General features: G+C 37.2%; 1 protein-coding gene across 2 annotated transcripts in view; it reads left to right on the plus strand.

Annotated features, from left to right (window-relative positions):
• LOC133517336 (synaptotagmin-5-like) overlaps positions 1-24,756 on the plus strand; it is a 103,133-nt gene that overhangs the window by 3,326 nt on the left and 75,051 nt on the right. Inside the window, exons 1-2 of one of the 2 annotated variants that reach the window (XM_061850607.1) lie at positions 931-948; positions 7,723-7,933. In XM_061850607.1, the coding sequence (XP_061706591.1) occupies positions 7,784-7,933 (150 nt within the window). In that variant the 5' untranslated portion in view covers positions 931-948; positions 7,723-7,783. Of the gene's footprint in view, positions 1-930; positions 949-7,722; positions 7,934-24,756 lie in introns of those variants that run through there. The other variant, XM_061850602.1, reaches the window with a different exon arrangement.

Below are 24,756 nucleotides of genomic sequence, written 5' to 3' on the forward strand. Positions count from 1 at the left end.
AAGTTAATTTAATTTAAACTGGAATTGACCTGTAACACTAATTATTACCCAGTGAGTAATTGAGTATTCGGTAACGCAACTTACATTTTTTTTTTCTTTTTTTTTTTTTTTTCACTGGCTCCTACACTAGGCGAAGCCTGTCTCGTAGGTAACCGTCTCAGGCATGAATTTCCAATGATATGTTTTTTTTTTTTTTTTGCCACATGCCAATTCAAATGTGCACCTGACATTAAAATGATATCTGAATAATATCAGTTAGTTATCAATCGCGCGTTCATTTCGCTTGGACTTGTCCGTACATCTATTAGCGCGAGTGGGACACCCGCATGAATGTTAACTGATATCATTCAGATATTGTTCGAATTTGCCTCTATTGTTGAATAATAGGTAACGTAACTTTTGCATTACGTGCGTAGATACCATTTTTTTTGTTATTATAAGATTAGGTAATTTATTCTTCGGTTTTGTTATTGGGTGCAAAGATAGAAATATTTGTTTCCTAGTTATTACAAATTGTAAAGTAGGTACAACTATTTAATCTAAATGAAATATGTCAAAAATAGGGTAAAATTACATGAAAAATAGTGGGATAACCTTATACCTTTAAAAAAAACTTTGTTTTTTTACCTACGTGGTATGAAATTTACGACAACTCATGAAGTATCGTTTTAGGCTCTTTCTACAAAAATCTCATTCCCCTGGGCGTATCGATTCGCAAATTCCCAGGAGATGCCGCTTTATTAGCATCTCATTTTTGGTGACTGTCTAACCCGTGCCAAGTTCAACCAGTTCCCAACCAAGTTCAGCCATCTACAACAACCATCACTGCTGAGCGGAGTCTCCTGGGAATGCAAAATACATAGGTATAGTCAGGAGAATGAGATTGCTGTAAAATTACGCTTTAACTGTTGTTTAATGTTACCCATAAAGGATTAATATCTGAAATACGTGAGTATGTAGTTTTTTTTTTATCTATGATGATTATTGATAAAAAATCCGGAGGTCGCGGGTTCAAACCCTCGCTCGTACCAATGAATTTTTCGGAACGTACGTACGAAATATCATTTGATATTTACCAGTCGCTTTTCGGTGAAGGAAAACATCGTGAGGAAACCGGACTAATCCCAACAAGGCCTAGTTTACCCCTCTGGGTTGGAAGGTCAGATGGCAGTCGCTTTCGTAAAAACTAGTGCCTACGCCAAATCTTGGGATTAGTTGTCAAGCGGACCCCAGGCTCCCATGAGCCGTGGCAAAATGCCGGGACAACGCGAGGAAGAAGAAGAAGATTATTGATAAAAACTATCCTATATCCTTTCTAGACCCTAAATTTTTTTCCATACCAAATTTCATCTAAATCGGTTCAGTGGTTTAAGCGTGAAGAAGTAATAGACAAAACAGACACAGTTACTTTCACATTTATGACGACCTGCTTATGAAGCTGATTGTCCCGGGTTCGAATCCCGCTAAGGGCATATATTTGTGTGATGAACATAGATACTTGTTTCTGAGTCATGGGTGTTTTTTGTGTATTTACGTATGTATTTATCTATACATAAGTATGTATATTGTCGCCCATAGTACAATCTTTGCTTAGTTTGGGACTATGTCAATCTATCTGTCTGTTTGACGACCGGTCTGGCCTAGTGGGTAGTGACCCTGCCTACGACGCCGATGGTCCCGGGTTCAAATCCTGGTAAGGGCATTTATTCGTGTGATGAGCATGGATATTTGTTCCTGAGTCATGGGTGTTTTCTATGTATTTAAGTATTTATAAATATTTATATATTATATATATCGTTTTGTAAAAAAAAAAAAAAAAAACAACAACTGTGCCCAGCAGTGGGACGTATCTCGGCTGAATTATTATTATTATAACCTTTACTAATTTAATTTCTTAGGTTAGGATTTTTTATAATATGGATATAAAAGTAAAATATAAAAACACTTACAAAACAATACAAAAGATATAAACACATTATAAAAAACCTAACCTAGGGTGCCGCCAGCAGCGGGGCAGGGCCCAAGCTGCCGGTGGTCAGGGCCGCAGAGAGAGGAACCGACGTACTATACGCGCCGTGTCCAAAATTACTGCCTTCTGCATCTGACCCTTGATCCAGCCACCTAACGAGAGTCTCTCTAGGTGTTGGTCGAGACTCTTCGCTATGAGACCGTTCGACCGTTATTATTATTATATGTCAATCTGTGTAAGATTGCCTAAAAATATTTATATTTATTAATTAAAACAAATGTAAAATTATAAGTAGCTATATAATAATAATATATATTCGAATAATACGTATTCGAATCAGTCTCTTTTTTTGGTGTGTTCGTCAACTATCCGAATTAAGGCTATAAAAAAATATACACTATATACAGCAGTGAGCTGTTGTCTACGCTCGCGTGACCCCTCCATTGTATTTGCATAATCTAAAGGGGTGTTAAGCGTTAAGCGTCATCTTACTCGATTACACACTGAAGTTAAAATAAATATCAGACTCAGGTTTAATGATAAATATACACTGGCCCTTGAAGCCGTGGAGACTATACGTCTCTGTCATATTGTATAATATACTTGACTTGGTACATACTAGTTATGTATTCTGTAGCATTAGTTTATGAGACTGCTAGCTAACAGTCCAGACGCGGTTTATTTATTTAGTATAAATTTTATTTTGACACTTGGAGAGACTTTACACCTCCAAATTTTATTAATATTAGTACTCTGACATTGGGGACCTTTTACATCTCCAGATTTAATGTGTTTTTAACCATAGAGACTATACATCTCTATTGTATTGTAGTAATTATTTATTTTAAGATTATTATAATGTAATGTTTACCCAGGTATTGGCTGTTGTATTTATAAATGTTGTTATGTATTTTTCATGTCACTATATGATGTTACTATGAATGTTGTATTGACTTGTAAAAGAGCCCTTGAGGCCTACTTGCAGAATAAATTTTTGAATTTTGAATTTTTTTGAAGCTGTAAAAATCTAATTTCTAGGTTAACTCAATCAAAACATACGTTCGTTTTCGATATTTCATACATATCAATTTTTAAAAACTTAATAGGGTGCCTTTAGAAAACGGATTTTAAAAAGTTGTAGCACTGTTTTGGATCACAATACGACCGCCATTGATTTAATTAGCAATCTTGAGGTCTTTCTAGTGGGCTTGTATCGATTCGAATTCTTTGTTTTAGGCTTTCGCTCGATAGAGAAACATAGGTCTAAAATAACCTTACAAAATGATAAAGATAATTAAAGATAAAACATAGAGAAAGTTTATTATTCAAGTAGGCATATTACAATGCGCTTATGAACGTCAAATAAAGCTACACCGGCTCTAACTCTACACCCCTGGCCCGAGAAGAAAAAATGAAAAGAAAAGAAAAAATTAAGAGTGAAATTATACACAAAAGCTATAAATATGAAAATTACTTCTAAACATCGGCAATATCATGTTTGAGGGAACGTATCGATTACTTTTTTATTTATTTCAACGTACAAAAACTTTAAACTGCTCTCAGGCACGCTTACGCTCAGTGAGAGTGCAAGAAGTACACGAACTTAGTGCACCGAAAAAAAAATACAAAGGAATTGGTTTTAAAAATTGCGTTTAATATCGGTTTATTTCTGTTTTACTCCGAACTTTCATAAGAATGCGATCGTTTTAAGAACGTTATTGTAACCTTCAAAACCGGTTTATTCGACGAGCGACGACGACGAGACGTGCGGCCGGCTTGGTGGCTTGGTGGTGTGCCACCCAAATAAAGACACTGACATAGGAAAAACCGGTTTTTGTTGTTCTAAACCGGTTAATATAACAAGAACTTTATGAAATATATTCTCTTAAAAACTGGTTTAAAAAAAAAGGTTTTAAAAACGCAACCAAAATAAATAAATTTGCGCCAAGTACATGATAACGGTTTGGATATTTAACCGGTTTCCGAGCCTTGGTTTGCGTGACAAATTATTATCGTAAAACATTCAATAACTATGGATCTAAAAAATATGTAACATAACTTACGATTGGGAAAAGCGAAATACAGTTTTTAAGTATTTGACAAGTAGGGAATGTAAACCGGTTTTTAATTGTACGGAATGCCGGTCAATAACCGGTTATTAACCGAAATTTCGTACAAATAAAAACGATAAATGATACCTAGGTATTGTTTGTGCTCTAAGGGTTAATCGGGGCGGGCAACAATATCTTTAACCTCACACCATATGGAACGCCAAAATAAAAGTGCCACATTACATTACTCTCATTCGCGTTCCGATCGATGCTATATCTGTATCTCGCTGATAACAGCGGGGCGCCCAAAATTGACCCGAAGGGGAGTCCGGGCAAGTTGGATCGGCGGGAGAGTTGGACTCCAAAACAAAACAATAAATTAACTTTTTTATTTTATTTTATACTACGTCGGTGGCAAACAAGCATACGGCCCGCCTGATGGTTACCAGTCTCCTTAGCCTATGTACGCCTGCAACTCCAGAGGAGTTAGATGCGCGTTGCCGACCCTAAACCCGCCCCCCCTCATTGAGCTCTGGCAACCTTACTCACCGGCAGGAACACAACACTATGAGTGGGGTCTAGTGTTATTTGGCTGCTGTTTTCTGTAAGGTACTAGGAGGTACTTCCCCAGTCGGGCTCTGCTCTAGATCTGGAATGACATCCACTGGCTGTGCCCTACCACACAAAGCAAGACTTTTAATTATTTAATTTTCAGCATTTCTGTAGTGGAACTGTTCAAACAGTTTTCAGGGCTTGTATTTGTAACGTATTTTGTTCGTAGAATAATATATTAATTAAGTAGAGAGTAAGAATATTACATCACAGAAACAAAAAAACACGTGTGCCTCATTTAAAAAAACTTATCCGCGTTCCGACGATCGATGCGACAGGCGCGTTAAAAAACAACTTTGCTCTCTTGTAAAAAAAAACTATTATCGGCTTGGGAACTAAAGAAAACATTCTCAAGGACTTCCAATAATTCATACTGTTTTTTGGCTTATCTTAGATTGGATAATCCAAAAAAACAGTCTCGAAATATTTCAAAAATGAATATTGTTTTTCCCTCTATCTTAGGTTGGAGAAATCAGCAGAAATTCTCAAAAACCTCCCAAAAATTAAAGCTACAGTAGGCGCTCAGTAATTAAGCGCTCGCATATCTGTCACGTCAAGTGATCCGCCAGTAACTCAGCTGAACGCCGGGTTACAGAGCGACTGCATTCTTTGTGTGATTTTGCTCCCGCTCGGCAATCCGATCTTGTGGGCAGTTGAAAACAAATGCTTTAATGACACTTTACTGACTTTGAGGAAGTTAAGAGGAATTATTATTAACAGAATATATTATAGTAAGAAGCAAAATTAAAATAAACGAATTTTTCGTTAAGAGGGAAGAATAGGGTTTCGAATCTAACGAAATAACGGTATTTTTTCTATGAAATTCCATTTCGGGAGTAAACGGTTTTCACTAACTAAATCTTAACAAACCACTTTGATTTTAATGTCGCTTCAGCATAATATATCCAAGGTTTATTAATTATTATCATAGGTTTCGCTTTAAATTTTTTTTTTTTTGTTTTGCTAATTATGAATAAAAAAAGCGGCTAAGTGCGAGTCGGACTCGCGCATGAAGGGTTCCGTACAATTTAAGACGTATTAAAAAAAAATCTTCTTATTAGATCTTGTTCAACATTTTACCACTTTGGACACACATTTTACCACTTTGGAAGTGTCTCTCGCGCAAAGTATTCAGTTTAGAAAAAAATGATATTAGGAACCTAAATATCATTTTTGAAGACCTATCCATAGATACCCCACACGTATATGTTTGATGAAAAAAAAATTTTTAAAATTTTATGACGTATTAAAAAAAAACTACTCACTAGATCTCGTTCAAACCAATTTTCTGTGGAAGTTTGCATGGTAATGTATATCATATATTTTTTTTAGATTTTTCATTCTGTTATTTTAGAAGTTACAGGGGGGGGACACACTTTTTTTCACTTTGGAAGGTTCTCTCGCACAAACTATTCAGTTTAGAAAAAAATGATATTAGAAACCTTAATATCATTTTTGAAGACCTATCCATAGATACCCCACACGTATGGGTATGATGAAAAATATTTTTTTTTTTTAATTTCATGACGTATTAAAAAAAAACTACTTACTAGATCTCGTTCAAACCAATTTTCGGTGGAAGTTTACATGGCAATGTATATCATATATTTTTTTTAGATTTTTCATTCTGTTATTTTAGAAGTTACAGGGGGGGGGGACACACTTTTTTTCACTTTGGAAGGTTCTCTCGCGCAAACTATTCAGTTTAGAAAAAAATGGTATTAGAAACCTTAATATCATTTTTGAAGACCTATCCATAGATACCCCACACGTATGGGTATGATGAAAAAATTTTTTTTTTTTAATTTCATGACGTATTAAAAAAAAACTACTTACTAGATCTCGTTCAAACCAATTTTCGGTGGAAGTTTACATGGCAATGTATATCATATATTTTTTTTAGATTTTTCATTCTGTTATTTTAGAAGTTACGGGGGGGGGGGACACACATTTTACCACTTTGGAAGTGTCTCTCGCGCAAACTATTCATTTTAGAAAAAAATGATATTAGAAACCTCAATATCATTTTTGAAGACCGATCCAATAGATACCCCACACGTATGGGTTTGATGAAAAAAGATTTTTTGAGTTTCAGTTCTAAGTATGGGGAACCCCCAAAATTTATTGTTTTTTTTTTCTATTTTTGTGTGAAAATCTTAATGCGGTTCATAGAATACATCCACTTACCAAGTTTGAACAGTACAGCTCTTATAGTTTCGGAAAAAAGTGGCTGTGACAGAATCGGACAGACAGACGGACATGACGAATCTATAAGGGTTCCGTTTTTTGCCATTTGGCTACGGAACCCTAAAAAGACAGAAGACCTAGAAACCTAGATTATCATTGTGTCAATAAAATACTAAAAAACCATGGAGAATGGAAAATATTTAGAAGTGGAAGAACATTTTCTCTTTATATATATCAAATATATTTATACGATCCCTTGATATATTTCCCTCTAAAGCATCATTTTCCTCTTCCGCAACCGAAAACGTTTAACATGTTGAACATAATTGACGACCGGTCTGGCCTCGTGGGTATGAAGCCGATGGTCCCGGGTTCAAATCCTGGTAAGGGCATTTATTCGTGTGATGAGCATGGATATTTGTTCCTGAGTCATGGGTGTTTTCTATGTATTTAATTATTTATATGTTATATATATCGTTGTCTAAGTACCCTCAACACAAGCCTTATTGAGCTTACTGTGGGACTTAGTCAATTTGTGTAATAATGTCCTATAATATTTGTGGGGACATATATACATACATAGACATATACATCGACCGACGTTGTGTCCGTTATAGAAACAGTGAAATTGTTCTGATAAGAACAGTTTATAGATCGATCGATTGACACTCTGCGGTTAAGCAGAGAAACGGTGACGTTTGCTCTAACAAGAGCAGTTTTGAGTTTGCCCTGAGAAGGGCAAACTCAATATAATGTCCTATAATATTTATTTATATATAATAGTAATGAGACCCAACATCTTGCGATTATTGCTGTTTTCTATATTAAACTTACTTATCTCCATACAAATCCAATAATCGGGGAAAATTTACTAGTTAATAATATTTTTTCTCTTTGTTTTAGATTGGAAAAATCAGCAGAGAATATTCTCAAAAATCTCCAGGATATTGAAAATAAAGAAATAATGGAGTTCCATGGTAACGCATGGAGCGCGCTGGGCGGCGCCGTGGTCGGTGCTGGTTCAGTGCTGGTCGTGGCTGCGTTCATACTGCTGTGGAGGAAGCCGAGAAAGAGGGAGCCACCGCTGCTGGCGCCGATGGACGTGAGCCAAAGTGTGAGTTGTTTTATGTCTTCAATTATAGGAAAAGAACAAAATATGCAAGCCAATATTAGTAGAAAAAGGCGAAATGAAAATTTATTCTGCGTTTATTTGAATGGGAAAGCTGGCTTGCTAGAAAATGACGGAGTTCCACGTTGTTTACTATCGACATAATATAATAAAATAATAGGTTATCTGTATGAATGGCAAGCAAGGACCGAGGCAAATTTTTGCGCAAATGCTGTCACCATCAACGCTCCTGATAGTACATTTTAATTCATTCGTCCATTAAAAGTCAATCATCAGACTTTACCTTTTCAATTTAAAACCCGATAATCTCCCTTTGAAGTTTTTTATTATTAAAAAACATAGCGACTAAAGATGTTTTTAGCAGAATTCGAAGGACAATTTTGTCAAGTGCCTTCATCGATTTTCAGCTTGAATGAACTTGTTTTCATCTAATAACGGGTTTTAAAGGGTAATTTTGTTAAAAAAGGAGTATTAATTTTGGCTTACTTAATTTTGTTTACATTATCCTAATCGTTTTAAAAACATTATTGCTTAAACGATGACTCAACCATATCCCATTTATGTATTGTAGGTTATAGGACTTATAGGTTCACCTATCTTTTAGGAAATTAAATATTTTCTTTTATGCCGTTTAGTACAGTTTTGTGACGTGTCGGAAGTCTCGGTCACCGAAATGTACCTATGGGGCGGCAGATTTTCTTTGCCATGTCGGGATTGGTCTCATGGTAAAAGACCAATATATCCACCCTTTAGACTCTAAAGTTTAGAGTATGGTCATACATAACAAAATTAACCTGTTGATCTCAATTATTTTGCCGGCGAAGTCAACAACGACGCACGTCTTAATATTGAACTTGGCTCTCATTTCACATTAATGTTTTTGGTTCCCACCAAAATATTATTAGAATACACAGATTTTAGGGTTCCGTACCAAAAAGGTACAAAAGGAACCCTTATGGTGCGACTCTGTCCGTCCGTCCGTCCGTCTGTCACACCGCTAAATATGTCGAGACCCACATAAGCTATCGATTTGAAATTTGCAATTTTGTTATTTTATTTTTAATAACTATGGGAAATTCCCAATATAAAAAGGAGGCAACTAGGTCAAGTGAGGTATCATTTGAAACAGCTGAAATTGCCCATTCCAAAAATTTTTTTTATTATATTTTAGTAGTGGAAAAAAATGATTTATGGAGGAAAATATGAAAAGAATACCCCCCCCCCCCCCCTTTATCTCCGAAGTTAACGGAAAGAAAAATTATTAAGTTTTTAAATAATATTAACATTACTATAAATTTTACACGAAAAATATAATCACTCACAAATCACTTGGTAACATTTTTTTAAATTAAAAAATTTCCAAATTCAGTTTGCAATTTAACCAACTATAAGTGTGTTTATTACACTGGAAATTGCTATGAGATTACATTAAAGACACTTTTTTCAAATAAAAGAATCATTTTTTAAATCGGTTCACATGATAGAGAATTATCGTCGAAAAATCAACATCCGTGCATTACATCGCGAATTAGACAGTTTGCCGATAGATGGCGCTGTACACAATTATACTTAGGATACTTCTTTCGCCTTTATAGTTACACAAGATAATTTAAAGTTTGTACGGAACCCTCGGAGCGCGAGTAAAACGAACTCACACTTGACCGGTTTTTTTTATTTTGTAGAGGATCGATCACCTTCCAAAGAAGGGAATGTCTGTCATGATACGCAATTTTGTGCAAGTTTATCGTAAAGAGAGTTGTGTATGGAAGCGCATAGTAAGGGTACAGAGAGCCTACCGCGAACGAACCACGTTCGACGTGTTGCCTCCCTGGTACGCTTACATACGAATTTACAAGTGCGATAGAGAGGCAACATGTCGAACGTGGTTCGCGGTAGGCCCTCAGAATAGACTCAAAGATAATCAGTGACGCAAACCGCCACTTGTGTGGGTGGATCTACTGGATCAAATATAATTTCCTTCTTTTGTGCGCCATGTTGATAAAAAAAGATAATAGACATTTATACGAGGACCACAAAACATGTACGAACATGTACAGAGAACAAAAGTAGTATTTATTTCACTGTAAGTCTGTACTGATTTTCTTTTCCGCACCAATTGTAAGTTTCTGTTTGGCCCAATGTTTGACTGGTAGAGAATGCTTTAAGGCATTAAGTCCGCCATTTTTACTCTTTTGTATTGGGCAATAAAGGTTAAATAAATAAATAAAATATACATAAGCAGACATTACAAAAATAACATTTGTATATGTTTAATGTTAAAAACAAATGTACTCGTTAATATAATCAATTCTTAGTATAAGTATATATGTTTACTCATGTAAGTGAATCTGGGGGCACAGCAGTGCCCCCGCAAAGACAAGGAAAGCGAAGCGCAAGGGCACTACCTACCTTTTCTCGAAGCGCTTCGCCATTTTTTTGAACCCTCATAACTTGGGTTTGGATTAAGATAAACAAAATTCTCGGGATATAATGTCAATAGTGGACTTAAGCATACAAAATTTAAATTGCATAGCTTTCATACTTTAGATTTTATTCATATCTAAAAAAAAACCGATTTCGTCACTGACTTACTCACTCACTGATGATCATCAAAACCTTTAGGGTACTTCCTGATGTCCTAGGTACCTGAAATTTCGTATGTAGGATAGTATTTGTACACAAACGATAAAAAAAAAATCAAAAACTAGAGATTTTTGCTCTTAAGGGGGTGAAAAGGGGGTGGAATTTTGTATGGGGTATTAATAACCGCTGAACCAATTTAGTAGAAATTTGGCATGTAGATCGTTTTTGTTATGGGGAAGGATATACCTATAGAATAGTTTTCAATCCCATAACCCCAAGCAAGGGTGAAAAGGGGGTGAAAAAGGCGTTAGGAGTGGGAGAGGGTTGATGTTTATATAGAGAATATTTTAGGATTTTTAATAGTAAATCACCCCCAACCCTTTAAATTAGGGGATGGAAGATTGTCATAAGTGACTTACAAAAAGAAATTTAATCCCATCAAAACCATTTTCATGTAAAATATAGCCAAAACGACACCATAAGGCTCACACTGTCAAAAAAATATCAGATCTCTTGTAGAGCCAAGCTTCTAACTCTACAAGCCCTAACTTTACAAACTCTACTCCTTAGTATAAGTAATAAAAAATAATTAATAGTGAATAAATTTTTCGCCTTACGCCAATGTGACGGTAGCGAAAAATTTTTTTACTCCCATAGAAAATGACGTCAAGGTCAGACAGCCAAAATGTATGAAACAGCCAAATTTTATGCAGGCGTCCATAATGGCTCCTCTACACGATGGCCCAGCGTAGGCCAGTCCAAGGGACGCATTTATGCGTTAGAGGGAGCAAGTGATATTGCTATCTCATTTCACCGCATAGCTGCGTCCCTTAGACTGGCCTACGCTTGGTCATCGTGTAGAGGAGCCGTAAGGTTGGACTGGCTGCCCATTAATCGCTTGCAAGGTATTGTATTCCGGACAGGCAAGCATGGCAGACGTGAACATAGTTGTTTTGGCTCCTGCGTTTAGTTTGACATACTTTTATTTAAAATAAAACAAAGAAAGCGAAAACTTAAGCAGAGAAGATAGGAAATTTCTCGTTCTGAAATTACACTATGTTTTATTGACGACTGAGCATGGCCCGACATGCTCTAGGCTGATTTTTTGACATGTTGTCAGCCTAAAACATTTTAGCTTTGTAAACAAATAATCAAATAAGCAAAATAAAAGTTACAATACGCATTGCATATATCCCAAAAGATTTCGCCGTACGTATTTCAAATCTTCATTTCTTATGGGAATTTTCTTCATTTCTTTTACCGAATGAAAAATTGGCGCTTAACTTGATTTGTAAATCCATTCAGTGTGCGCCTTGACACAATTTTTAGGACAAATGTTTTTTTCTACTTCGCTTTTATACGCGTCTTATACACGTCTACGACTAAGCAAAAGGCGGGGTACGATTTGGGATATCTGAGGGCCTACCGCGAACGTCGAAGTTCGCAAATTGCGGGCATCTTTCTCTGTCACTTATTACGCCTTAATTGGAGTAAAAGACAAAGATGCCCGCAACTTGCGAACTTCGGTGTTCGCGGTATGTCCTCTGTTCCCTCAACTTCAACGTTCAAAGTAGTCATTATAATAAATAAATAAATATATGGGGACAGCAATCTTACACAGATTAGCCCATACATAACTAAGCGAAGCTTGTACTATGGGTACTAATCGACGATATACATACGTATAATAGATAAATACATATTTATACATATACATAGAAAACACCCATGACTCAGGAATAAATATCTGTGTTCTTGTGAATTAAAATGCATAACTTACGGCCCGATTCGAAGAATGATTAAGACACGTTTAAGCGACATGTCTAAATTGACGTTTATTTTGATTCCGCTATGATCCCAATAAGATCTATCTACGATATTTCTAACGTCAAAGTGACATTGGTTGCCCGAATCGAGCTGCTTCTGCCAATTATACGACATATAAACGATATCTAAATGAGAACTTATCTAAACCAGAACTTGTCGTTATCGTATCTCATTCTTCGAATCGGGCCGCTAATGTTAAACAAGCATTTCTGCTTGTTTAACGTCTGCGAACGATGCTATTAAGAGGGAATTTTCGTATCTTAACGGAATAATGGTAATTTGTCTATAAAATTCCATTTCGGGAGGAAATGGTTTTCACTAACTAAATCTTAACATATCACTTTGGTTTGGTGGTTTTGATGTTTTGTTTTCCTCCCGCGCACGCTCCGGTTGTGGAATGAGCTACCTGCCGAGGTTTTCCCGAGGGTCTACAGTATGAGGTTCTTCAAAAAAGGAGTGTACAGATTTTTAAAGGGTCGGCAACGCGCATGTAACACATCTGGAGTTGCAGGCGTCCATAGGCTACGGTGACTGCTTACCATCAGGCGGGCCGTATGCTTGCTTGCCACCGTCGTGGTATAAAAAAAAAATGTCGATTGCTTCAGCGTCATATATTCTAGGTTTATAAGGTTTCGCTTTAAAAAAAAAAGAGTTTTGTTTTGCAAATTTTGAAAAAAAAGGAAAAACTATAAATCTAGTTTTTCATTGTGTTAATAACATAACCTACAAAAAAATCAAGGAGAATGGAAAATATTTAGAAGTGGAAAAACGTTTTCTCTTTTTATATGGACGATCACGTGGTATATACCTACTTCCCTTTTAAGCTTACAAGGAAATGTACCCAACTGTCCGGTTCCGATTTGATTTATATTTGTTTATGTTACAGAGTAGTCTAAAATAACAGACACGTATTTTTTTTTTAGCTGCCCAAACTCAACCTATTGGGAGAAATCATCCTCCAAAGTACTAAAAAATTACTAAATCTTCTAACTCCCCTAGAACCTAAATGGTCGCGTACTGTGCGGTTTAAGAGGAATTTCCTCCTGCGAACGCTTCGGCTGTGGAATGAGCTTCCTGCCGAGGTTTTCCCGAGGGGCTACAGTATGGGGTTCTTCAAAAAAGGAGTGTACAGGTTTTTAAAGGGTCGGCAACGCGCATGTAATGCCTCTGGTGTTGCAGGCGTCCATAGGCTACGGTGACTGCTTACCATCAGGCGGGCCGTATGCTTGTTTGCCACCGTCGTGGTATATAAAAAAAAATTAACTCCTATAGAAAATGATGCTCAAGCAACTTGCTAATTAATGGCTGGTTTGAGTATACTCGTATGTTTGAGAGCAGGAAAAAATAATGAGCACGTGTTTTGTTATATCTGCTTAAACTCATTTTTTCCTAATAGATCGACATTCGAAGTTTTATAATATCTTATCGCTAAAGATACACATAAAGACGGGTATTTTTTTATGAAAACTTAAGTTTAAGCAGATATAACAAAAAATGTGCTCATTATTTTTTCGTGCTCTCAAGCATATACTCAAACCAGCCATTAACTAGCAAGTTGCTTGAGCATCACTTTCTATAGGAGTTAGAAGACATAGTAATTTTTTAGCACTTTGGAGGACAATTTCTCCCAATACATTAAGTTTGGGCAGCTAAAAAAAATATGTGTCCGTTATTTTAGACTACTCAATAACATATTATATAAATATAAATCAAATCGGAACCGGACAGCTGGGTACCTTTCCTTGTTAGAATAAATTTAAGACGAGTGAGACTTGAACTCACGGCACCCAAGGCAGTAATTTCTCCACTTTTAAATTTATTCTAAGCTTAAAATGCATTTCTTATCAGTTTTACAAGAATAAAAACATCATTTCCGAGCTGGGGTGGTGAAAATACATATTTCAGTGCATCCACAGTGTTGCAGCGTTCGCCAAGGTTAAGGGTCTCATTAAAACTTAGTGCAACATTAAAGTACCTTCCGTCATAATGAGCTAGCAATTAATTTTCCTGGCACTTCTGTTAAAAAAGGTGTAACAAAAGTAGTGGGGATCCGTTTAAGGGCATATATGTTCTGATTACAAAAAAGTACCGAGGGTCTACAGTATGGAGTTCTTCGCGTCCATAGGCTGCGGTGACCGCTTACCATCAGGCGGGCCGTATGCTTGTTTGCCACGGTCGTGGTATTAAAAAAAAGTAGAAGAAAAACATTTTTAACGCGAAAGTTTTTTAGTCTTTGTGAGTTGGCCGACCTGTTCTATAGTTTTTTTTTTAATCGGAAAACGATATTGAATATGCTCTTAAACGGATGGAACATTAATTGCATGTAAAAACACGCAAGTAAATAATTAATATTTTTATTTTAATTAGTAGAAAAAAACGTGGCAATATTATGTATTATTAACAATAAAAAAATCCAGACGAAGTCGCGGGCAACAGCTAGTCTAAAGTGACGAGCGACGCGATTCTGTAATGGATTGACGTTGTACATTATTTACCTGTGTTGTTATATTGTGTTCAGTTCTGAATAGCTTGCTCAATCAGTATTGAATACTTGTCACGTCGCGTGATATGGCATGAGTATAAATTGATACCGAGGGGAAATTAACTTACGCGGAGGCGTATTTAGGTTTTAAAAATAAGGTAGTAAATACGTATTATTTATTGTGCACCATACATTTACGCACTCTTGGCAACGGTCCGTCATAGGTGAGCTACGAGCGGTCAGGTTGAGCTGGAGCGGGGCCAGAAGGCGAGCTGAAGATATGAAGGCGTGGCGCGAGCTTGTGACGGTCCATTGCACCTCTGCCTGCCTTGCCTTAGGACAATAACAACAATAAAATAAAAAAAAACAACAATACAGTTATGAAAACTGCTCACTAGAGCAGAGCGCAACTGGAGAAGTAGCTCCACCTTACAGAAAACCGCAGCCAAATAGCACTAGACCCTCATAGTGTTGTGTTCCTGCCGGTGAGTAAGGATGCCAGAGCTCAACGAGGGGGGTTGTTAGGGTCGGCAACGTGCGTGTGACTCCTCTGGAGTTCCAGGCGTACATAGGCTACGGAGACTGCTTATCATCAGGCGTGCCGTATGCTTGTTTGCCACCGACGTAGTATATATATATAAAAAAAAAGAAAAAAAAAATACTTGAAAACTTACCTTCCTTCACTTCGCTCGAATTTAAAAAAATCTGTTGAGTTGCTTAAGGTCCCGTAGGTTCAGAGAGCGCAGGTTTTTTTAATTACCGCTTTTTTAGATAACAAAACGTTTGCCAAACATTTAATTAACAATCTTAAGTATTTTCTCTAGGAACTTTAGCGATTAGAATCCTTATTTTTTGACTATCGCTCAATAGAAAAAAAACACGAACAAAGGTCTAAAACGCACTTTAAATTTTTTTTTTTTTTTTATGGAGGATAGGCAGGCGTTTGACCACGATCACACCTGCAGCGGTATCATGGTCGTGTTTTTGTCACTTCTCATATCATGCGTCACTTTCGCACTTACATATTTGTTAGAGCGTGACAGGTATGGTGACAAATGATAGACAGCTGACCATCTTAGCCCTGCTGATGGTAAGTGATATCTGTAACAATTTATGCACAAAAGCTATAAATATGAAAGTGGTTTCTAAAAATGCGCAATTTTATTTTTGAGGGAACTCAGCGATTACTTTATTCGTTTTTAGGGTTCCGTAGCCAAATGGCAAAAAACGGAACCCTTATAGATTCATCATGTCCGTCTGTCTGTCCGATTATGTCACCGCCACTTTTTTCCGAAACTATAAGAGCTATACTGTTAAAACTTGGTAAGTAGATGTATTCTATGAACCGCATTAGGATTTTTACACAAAAATAGAAAAAAAAAACAATAAATTTTGGGGGCTCCCCATACTTAGAACAGAAACTCAAAAAATCTTTTTTCATCAAACCCATACGTGTGGGGTATCTATGGATAGGTCTTCAAAAATGATATTGAGGTTTCTAATATCATTTTTTTCTAAACTGAATATATTGCGCGAGAGACACTTCCAAAGTGGTAAAATGTGTCCCCCCCCCCCCCCGTAACTTCTAAAATAACAGAATGAAAAATCTAAAAAATATATATGATATACATTACCATGCAAACTTCCACCGAAAATTGGTTTGAACGAGATCTAGTAAGTAGTTTTTTTTAATACGTCATAAATGGTACGGAACCCTTCATGTGCGAGTCCGACACGCACTTGGCCGCTTTTTTTTTAATTACAACAAATTGAAATTCTAAAACATGGTATCCGCGGTCCCGAGCATGCATATCTATCTCACTCACTCCTACACTCAGTAACCATGATGTACGAAATACATTGCCCCTCGAAATACTTTCAAATATTAATTATGCTCTAGTAGTTAAAACTAAATTAAATCTTTCAGAATTGTTGTACAATGGGGAATGCTCCGAAGAACTTTTTGAATTGGTGCCATCGTCACGTTTTTATCACCGTCGCCAAAGGAGCAAAGCTCATCCTCACTTCTTAGATACATGGCACACCAAGAATAAGCGGGCATCTCGCTCGTTTCTTCCTAGAACGTGTAGAATGTGGAATGAGTTGCCTCCTGAGGTATTTCCTTTGCGCTACGACATGGGATTCTTCAAGAAGAGGGTATTTAGGGTTGTCAAGGGTCGGCAACGCTTAAGTGGCTCCTATGTTGCTTATGTCCATGGGCGACGATGACCGCTTCCCATCAGGCGGCTCATCTGCTCGTTTGCTAACTATACTATAACACAATAAACTAAAACCTACGTCTAGTTTAAGTTTGCGGTTATATCCAAAATACTATAAGTTCGAAATCGAATCACAATCAGTATAATATTTTGAAATCGGAATAGGCCTTGTATTCGATATGAGTTCAGAATAACCCCGTCCCCTTTTCTGATCAAAGAAGCCCCACGTTATCGAAGTAATTGAAAGCTGCGTGCGACTGTTATTGTTTCTCGAACTTGCGGTTAGAACTTATAATAGACTTAGAACTTATAATAGACTTAGGGCCTGTTTCACAATATCCAAGTAAAGTATTGGATAGCTAATTAACAAATAAATATTGGACCCGGGTACGTCCTTAAACTACGTCCAAAAGAGAGGTATGGGCATTGTGAATGTCATCTCGCTTTGTGTGGTAGGGCATAGCCAGTGGATGTCATTCCAGATCTAGTGCAGAGCCCAACTGGGGAAGTACCTCCACCTTACAGAAAACAGCAGCCAAATAACACTAGACCCTACTCATAGTGTTGTGTTCCTGCCGGTGAGTAAGGTTGCCAGAGCTCAATGAGGGGGGGGCGGGTTTAGGGTCAGCAACGCGCATGTAACTCCTCCATGGAGTTGCAGGCGTACATAGGCTACGGAGGCTGCTTACCATCAGGCGGGCCGTATGCTTGTTTGCCACCGACGTAGTATTGAAAAAAAATTAACTGCCAGAAAAAACTTCCTACAAAACTTAGCACTATCTACCAGTTAAGCTTATTTGAAGATTGTGAAACGCAAACGATGACTTTATTCGTCAGGTAAGTTGCAAGTAGCTTATTCAGGACTTTACTTGGACGTTTTACCAGGCCAGTACAGCGGTGTCACGCACGCGAATTCGAGCCAATCGTGCAGTCTAACGCTACAACGCGATTGGTCGATGAGTTCACATCACGCGCGCGATTGGTCTATAAAAGAAAAAAATAAAAATAAACACTTTATCCACGAGTGTCAAACATTAGTTTACACGAGTGATTAGATTAACCCCTCTCTCATCGGATCCCACTGACCCATCGTCTCTCACTCCTGGGCACGTTCTAATCGGACGGCCACTCACTTCTGTGCCGTCCCAAACCGTCACTACTAAGTACCCCAACAGATACGAGCGCACAGAGCAACTGAGACAGCACTTCTGGCACCAATGGCGTCGAGAGTACATAGCAGAGCTTCAGCAACGCACAAAATGGAAGACCAGACAGCAAGAGCTTCGAGTCGGGGACCTCGTCATACTAAAAGAAGATCAGCTACCTCCTCTTCAGTGGCGGCTTGCACTAGGTGGTTTAACAGATATGATTGTGACCATTTATATAGGTATTCATAATAGGAATAAAAACGGCACGGGAAAAATTACGGGACGCGATATCTAAATACAGATAGTCCCGTATAATATGTTCACTATTGACTTTTTTTTTTTTTTTTTAATAGCCTATCTTGTGTCCCACTGCTGGGCAAAGGCCTCCCCTTTTTTCCGCCACTCATCACGGTTTGAAGTATGTTCCCGCCAGTCTCTGCAAAAAGCGTCGAGGTCATCCCGCCATCTCTTTTTTGGTCTGCCTCTGCCCCGGCTAATCTGCGGTATCCATTCGGTAGCCAATTTGGCCCACCGATCCGACATTGACATTATATCTCGAGAATTTTGTTGATCTGGTATAATCCAAACCCAAGTTATGAGGGTTCAAAAAAACGACGAAGCGCTACGAGAAAAGGTAGGGCGGGTACACAGGGTGAGCAAAGTTTTAATGAAGCAGTACATAATTAAGGCTTCGCTTGGCCACACATGCTAATCATGCTATACTCACGCATTACCCTTCATATCTCTGTTAGTGTCAGAGGGCGGGCAAGCATATGAACTCTCTTCTGGTACATCCAAGCACTGAAGAAATAACAGTACTACCGTACAGAAATGACACTTATAGGTACTACAAAACCGAGGTTTGACAGCGATTTTGGGACGAATCATGTCCCTTTCTAATGTATGGCACAATCCCTTTCGGACATTGACATATATCTAAGGACGGGCCTTACAGGCAATTAGATTGGGGCCACACGAATTCGAGACTATCGTGCAGTGTAACGCCACAACACGATTGGATGATGAGTTCGTATTACGCGTGCGATTGGTCGCTACTAGTTGCGTCAAACTGCACGATAGGCTCGAATTCGTGAGTCACAATGTTGAACTAGTACCATTATTAGATAAGATAAGATAATCTTTATTGATAGCGTACTGGTACAAGTCAAATACAATTTTGTATAACAAACATCATACAAATTCCAAATTACAGAGTACTTATTTCGTACGAAATAAGTATTAGTAATGTCAGTTATCCTTAATAAAATAAAAATATTACATAGTCAGTGGCAATATCATCATTTCGTTAAAAGTATAAAAGGTTTTTGTAAGTAGCCACGATTCCAAATTTCTTTTAAAGGATTGGTGAGATGTTGCATCTCTTATATTTTCTGGGAGGCGGGCCTGTAAAGTACACCGACTGTTCTGGCCTTGTGAGTTTGTGAAGCGGTGCAACCAGGCGGTCTCGATGTGCATTGCTTCGTAAGTTATGTGAGGTCACTATGCCTTTACGTTTAAATTTATTTATATTTGTGTAGGTAAAGGTAGCAATTTGAAAGATTACCATGCTTGGTAGTGTTAGAATGCGTAGGTTTTTGAAGTGGTCGCGGACTGATTCATCACTGCACTGCGCGCTTCTGCATTCGAAAGGCACGGTCACAATCCGATGCTCGGCCCCATAGCTAAGTGCCATGTGATAATATGGAATGAATGGTAGCGAAATAGCATGATCTGACTGTATCCCTGCTAGCCGTCGATGCAAGGCGTCGCAGTGCGTAGCATGCTCAATCTAGTCATCCACATACACCATCGATGTGTTTCCGCCAGGACAAAGAGCTGTCCAGCACAAAACCGAGGAGTTTGGTGGTCGCTACTTGTTAATTTTTTGTACACCCCGCGTGGATCTTGAGGTTAGTACTAGGGTGGCCATTTAGACTGACTCGTAGGAAGTAGGTCTTTCCCGTGTTAAGCGCTAGACCGTTTTGCTTAAAACAAATGTGCAATCGATTTACGGTGTCATTTAGAGCCTCTTCGAGTTGTTGTTCTTTCGTAGCTATGATCGGTCACAGTGTCAGCATACATAAATACTATTAGTAAATATAGCCCGTAAGGCCCGTCCTTAGATATATGTCAATGCTTTCGGTTATTTAGGGTTGTCAAATTTGCGCGCTGCCAATGTCAAGCAACGCCACAGACTAATATAGTCTGTCATAAGCGGCAAATTTAAAAAAAAAAGTAGGTGTGAACGGTTATCGGTTCTCGTTCCATTGAAAATTTGAATTTCGCGTCTCTGTTTATTGACAAAGTTCTTTGGCAGACTATAATATTCCCTTAAGTCATTATATTATCTTATCTGTGACGCAAATGAACGTCAAGTTTTGCCAAACCATATTGAAGTATGCAGAGCTTGATTTGAGCCAATTCCCCGAATGGAACACAAAATGAACATTGCAGATGCAACCAATTCCCAAGGGCGTACCCAGCCAGTGAACTAGGGAGGGGGGGGGGCAACCTGCCTCCTCTTGCTTCTTTTTTCTTCTTTCTTTTTTTGCTTGTTCTTGCTTGCTCTCCTGCCTGTACCAGGTACGCCCATACCAATTCCTAGAATTTCCGAAATGTGGCACCATATGAACAGAGCAAGGGCTTTCTACTGATACTCATAAATTTTGTTTGTTAGACTATAATTTTGAACCTCCATGTGAATGTTACATAATACCATAGAGAAAAAAGTACCTAACCATAGAGTGCTCATACCATACATCAGTTTTCTTACTAAAACGCTTATTATTTTCGTAGTTGACATCTAACGTGAAGGAGCAGATTTATCAGTACTGCTACTTGACACTAGACGTCGCGACTGACAAGATGTGTATTGCTCAACAATTTACAAGTTTTACAACTACACTGAAAAAAATAGATAGCCGAACTGGTTTTGTAACTTTACTAAATAACTAAACTACGGTTATAAGAAAATAAACTTTGCATAAATTTACAAACTTATTTTGTAGTGTATACCCAGTACCTGAACACTGATAGCCAAACACGGTTTTGTAACATATAACACATAGTTCGCAAGTCCCAATTTTTGTGTAAACAGTAACCAAAATTTTGTTACAGTTATGCAAACATTTCTTTCAGTGTAATATTACTCAATAATATAATATAGTTCCGGTTAGTTCGGTTATAAAATTTGTTGCAAATTGTTGAGCATTAGAATTTTCGTTCGTCGCGACATCTATTGCCAAGTAGCAGTACTGATAAATCCGCTACTTGACGCTAGATGTCGACTACGAACATAGTAAGCATTTTTGTAAGAAAACTGATACATAGAAGTGCTTACTTATTTCCCTATGATAATACGCAGGTAATTTTGTAGAAGCGCGGAGGTCGCAGGTTCAAACCCTGGCTCGTACCAATGAGTTTTTCGGAACTTATGTACGAAATATAATTTGATATTTACCAGTCGCTTTTCGGTGAAGGAAAACATCGTGAGGAAACCGGACTAATCCCAACCTAGTTTACCCTCTGGGTTGGAAGGTCAGATGGCAGTCGCTTTCGTAAAAACTAGTGCCTACGCCAAATCTTGGGATTAGTTGTCAAGCGGACCCCAGGCTCCCATGAGCCTTGGCAATATGCCGGGACAAAGCGAGGAAGAAGGAATACGCAGGTAATTTTGTCTTTTATTTTCTTGTCGGACTGTACCTAAAGGTAAAGAATTAAAGTTGCCTTTGTTTAAGGGGCACAAGGAAAGTTTCGGGAAAATTGCCATATTTTTGAATAATCAATATTATTATCTTTGTGTTTCGTTGGAGCGAAAACGGAAATCCTTTTTGTTTTCAAATGCTGACTGACTGACCTCATTTCATTTCAACGACAATGAATACAAGGAAATGTCAAGGAGACATAGACATTGATTTTAACAGAAACTTATTTAATATTTTTCAACACACTTGCTTATAACGACGTTTTTATTCCACCGATTTTTGGCTCATAATCTTAGATATTAAACACGCGTGCTTATTCAGTATATTAGAACACTCGTGCTTTTTCATTATATTATCCGACTGAGTTAAGAAGGTAACTGATTGCTAATAATATGCATGGAAACGGAGTCTTCTTAATTTGGTCGAATAATAATTTTTTTTTAAATCGACTAATAGGTTTTAAATGTTAGTTCAAAGAGGTTTTATCACACCAAACATAATTTATAGATTATTATTCGTATAATTTACGAGATAATTCTTGCAAATTACATTAATGAATATACATAACATTTTTATCGATTTGATCTCCATCCGTTGAATAGAAATACGAAAATATTAGCTTTTTTACATTTTTTTCATTGGCTGTTCGTCGATTTCGTTCGTGCCTTGCGCGCGCATTGGATTTGTACGCAAAAAAAAGCGCCAGCCATTTTCCGTATTTGTCATAAAATTGGAATAGTTTTGTATGTTTTTAGTTTATATATAAAAAATGACATTTTCAAGCATTGATGATTGGGAACACATAAAATTGACGCTGCCAGTAATACTAATAGAGGCAAGAGCCGAGAACGATAGCCTTTTACCATCAAAATCGGGTGAAAAATAATTGCCGGCATATGAAAATTTTATTCAATGGAAAATCTAATTGAGTTTTTTTTTCCTCGCAAGTGTGTTGAAAAACGTTGTATGAAACGCGTGTGCATTGGTCATTACCCACAATATCGCCTCGTGTCCAATGACCATCTTAGCACACTTGTATCATAATGTACTATTATTAATATTAAATATTAAACATTATAGGACATTATTAAACAAATTGACTGAGTCCCACAGTAAGCTCAATAAGGCTTGTGTTGAGGGTACTTAGACAACGATATATATAATATATAAATATTTATAATAAATACTTAAATGCATAGAAAACACCCATGACTCAGGAACAAATATCCATGCTCATCACACGAATAAATGCCCTTACCAGGATTTGAACCCGGGACCATCAGCTTCATAGGCAGGGTCACTACCCACTAGGCCAAACCGGTCGTCAAATATATTATATTATATTTTGTATTATTTTGGTATTTGTATTTAATTAAAGACGATTTGTGTTTTTGACAAAAACGTCAAACAAACAAATGACAGAAATCACATGAGCATTGACATGAATATTCAAGTACCAAACAGGTTGTTGTTATGATTCAAGATGGCGAAGACGTCTCGAGAATATTTTTTGTGTTTTGCTCATTAATGTCGTTTAAAATGTAATACTAGTAGCTTATTTATCTATTGTGGAAGTGTGTCCTGCTAATGAAAAACTAATCTTGAAACGCGTTTAAAGGTCTTCGCACACTATACCAATTCCACACCAACTCAACTCACTTTTGGTTCACCTTAGTGGACGACGAGTGGACGACACGTAGACCACCCGACAGTTACCTAAATTTTAAAATTGTACTATAAGACATACAAGATAAGGCTTTAATTTCAATATTTAATTTTGAGTCGAGTGGCTGTTGAGTTGTAACAATGTGCTAAGACCTTTATCAACACCCGGCAATCCGTCGTGGCTTAGTAAAGTCCAGCTATCTCTTTACTAAAAGCAACTACCGAACAACGTCATGCTCTACGAACACATTTCTTCTTCTTTTACAATATAGCCTCCATCAAATCTATAATGTCAAGTGTAGTAACTTTTGAGTGTGCTCGTTGAGTGTGTTCGTAGAACATGACGTTGTTCGGTAGTTGCTTTTTTTGAGTGTGAGTATCGTAGAGCATGACGATGTTCGGTAGTTGCTTCTTTTGAGTGTGAGTATCGTAGAGCATGATTTTGTTCGGTAGTTGCTTTTAGTAAAGAGATAGATGGACTTTACTAAGCCACGATGGATTGCCGGGTGTTGATGAAAGCATGGTTAAACGCATTTCAAGATTAGTTTTTCATTAGCTGCACACTTCCACGATAGTTCACTGCATAATAAGCTATCAATATTACACTTTAAACGATATTAATGAGAAAATCTCAAATTCTCCCCTCCTTGGAATTGTAAATAATAATATTGCAGTGCCCAACAGGGTTCACAAAGACCTAGCTTTTTTTTTATACTACGTCGGTGGCAAACAAGCATACGGCCCGCCTGATGATAAGCAGTATCCGTAGCCTATGTACGCCTGCAACTCCAGAGGAGTTAAATAAATAAATAAATATAAATAAATATATTTATTTGCATTAAGTGTGGTAAACATTAATGGTCATCTTTACATATGTAAAATTAGATCACACACTTAGCTAATAATAAGCATGCAAAAAATTTTTTATACACACTAACAACTATATTTAGTATAAGTACTTACAAACATGAAATAATTTAAAAATTAATACAACATTATACTATAAATTTCAATCATATTGTTCATTTTAATTATCATAAGTAAATAAGGATTACATTTTATTCTTCGTTATCAGATTCTAAAAATTCATTCATTGTATAAAAACATTTTTCTTTTAACCATGTAAATAGATGCCGCCTAAACTGGGTTATCGATGGTTGTTGTCTTATTACGAGAGGTA

This window comes from Cydia pomonella, chromosome 4 (genome assembly GCF_033807575.1).
Source record: "Cydia pomonella isolate Wapato2018A chromosome 4, ilCydPomo1, whole genome shotgun sequence".
NCBI classification, from domain to species: domain Eukaryota; kingdom Metazoa; phylum Arthropoda; class Insecta; order Lepidoptera; family Tortricidae; genus Cydia; species Cydia pomonella.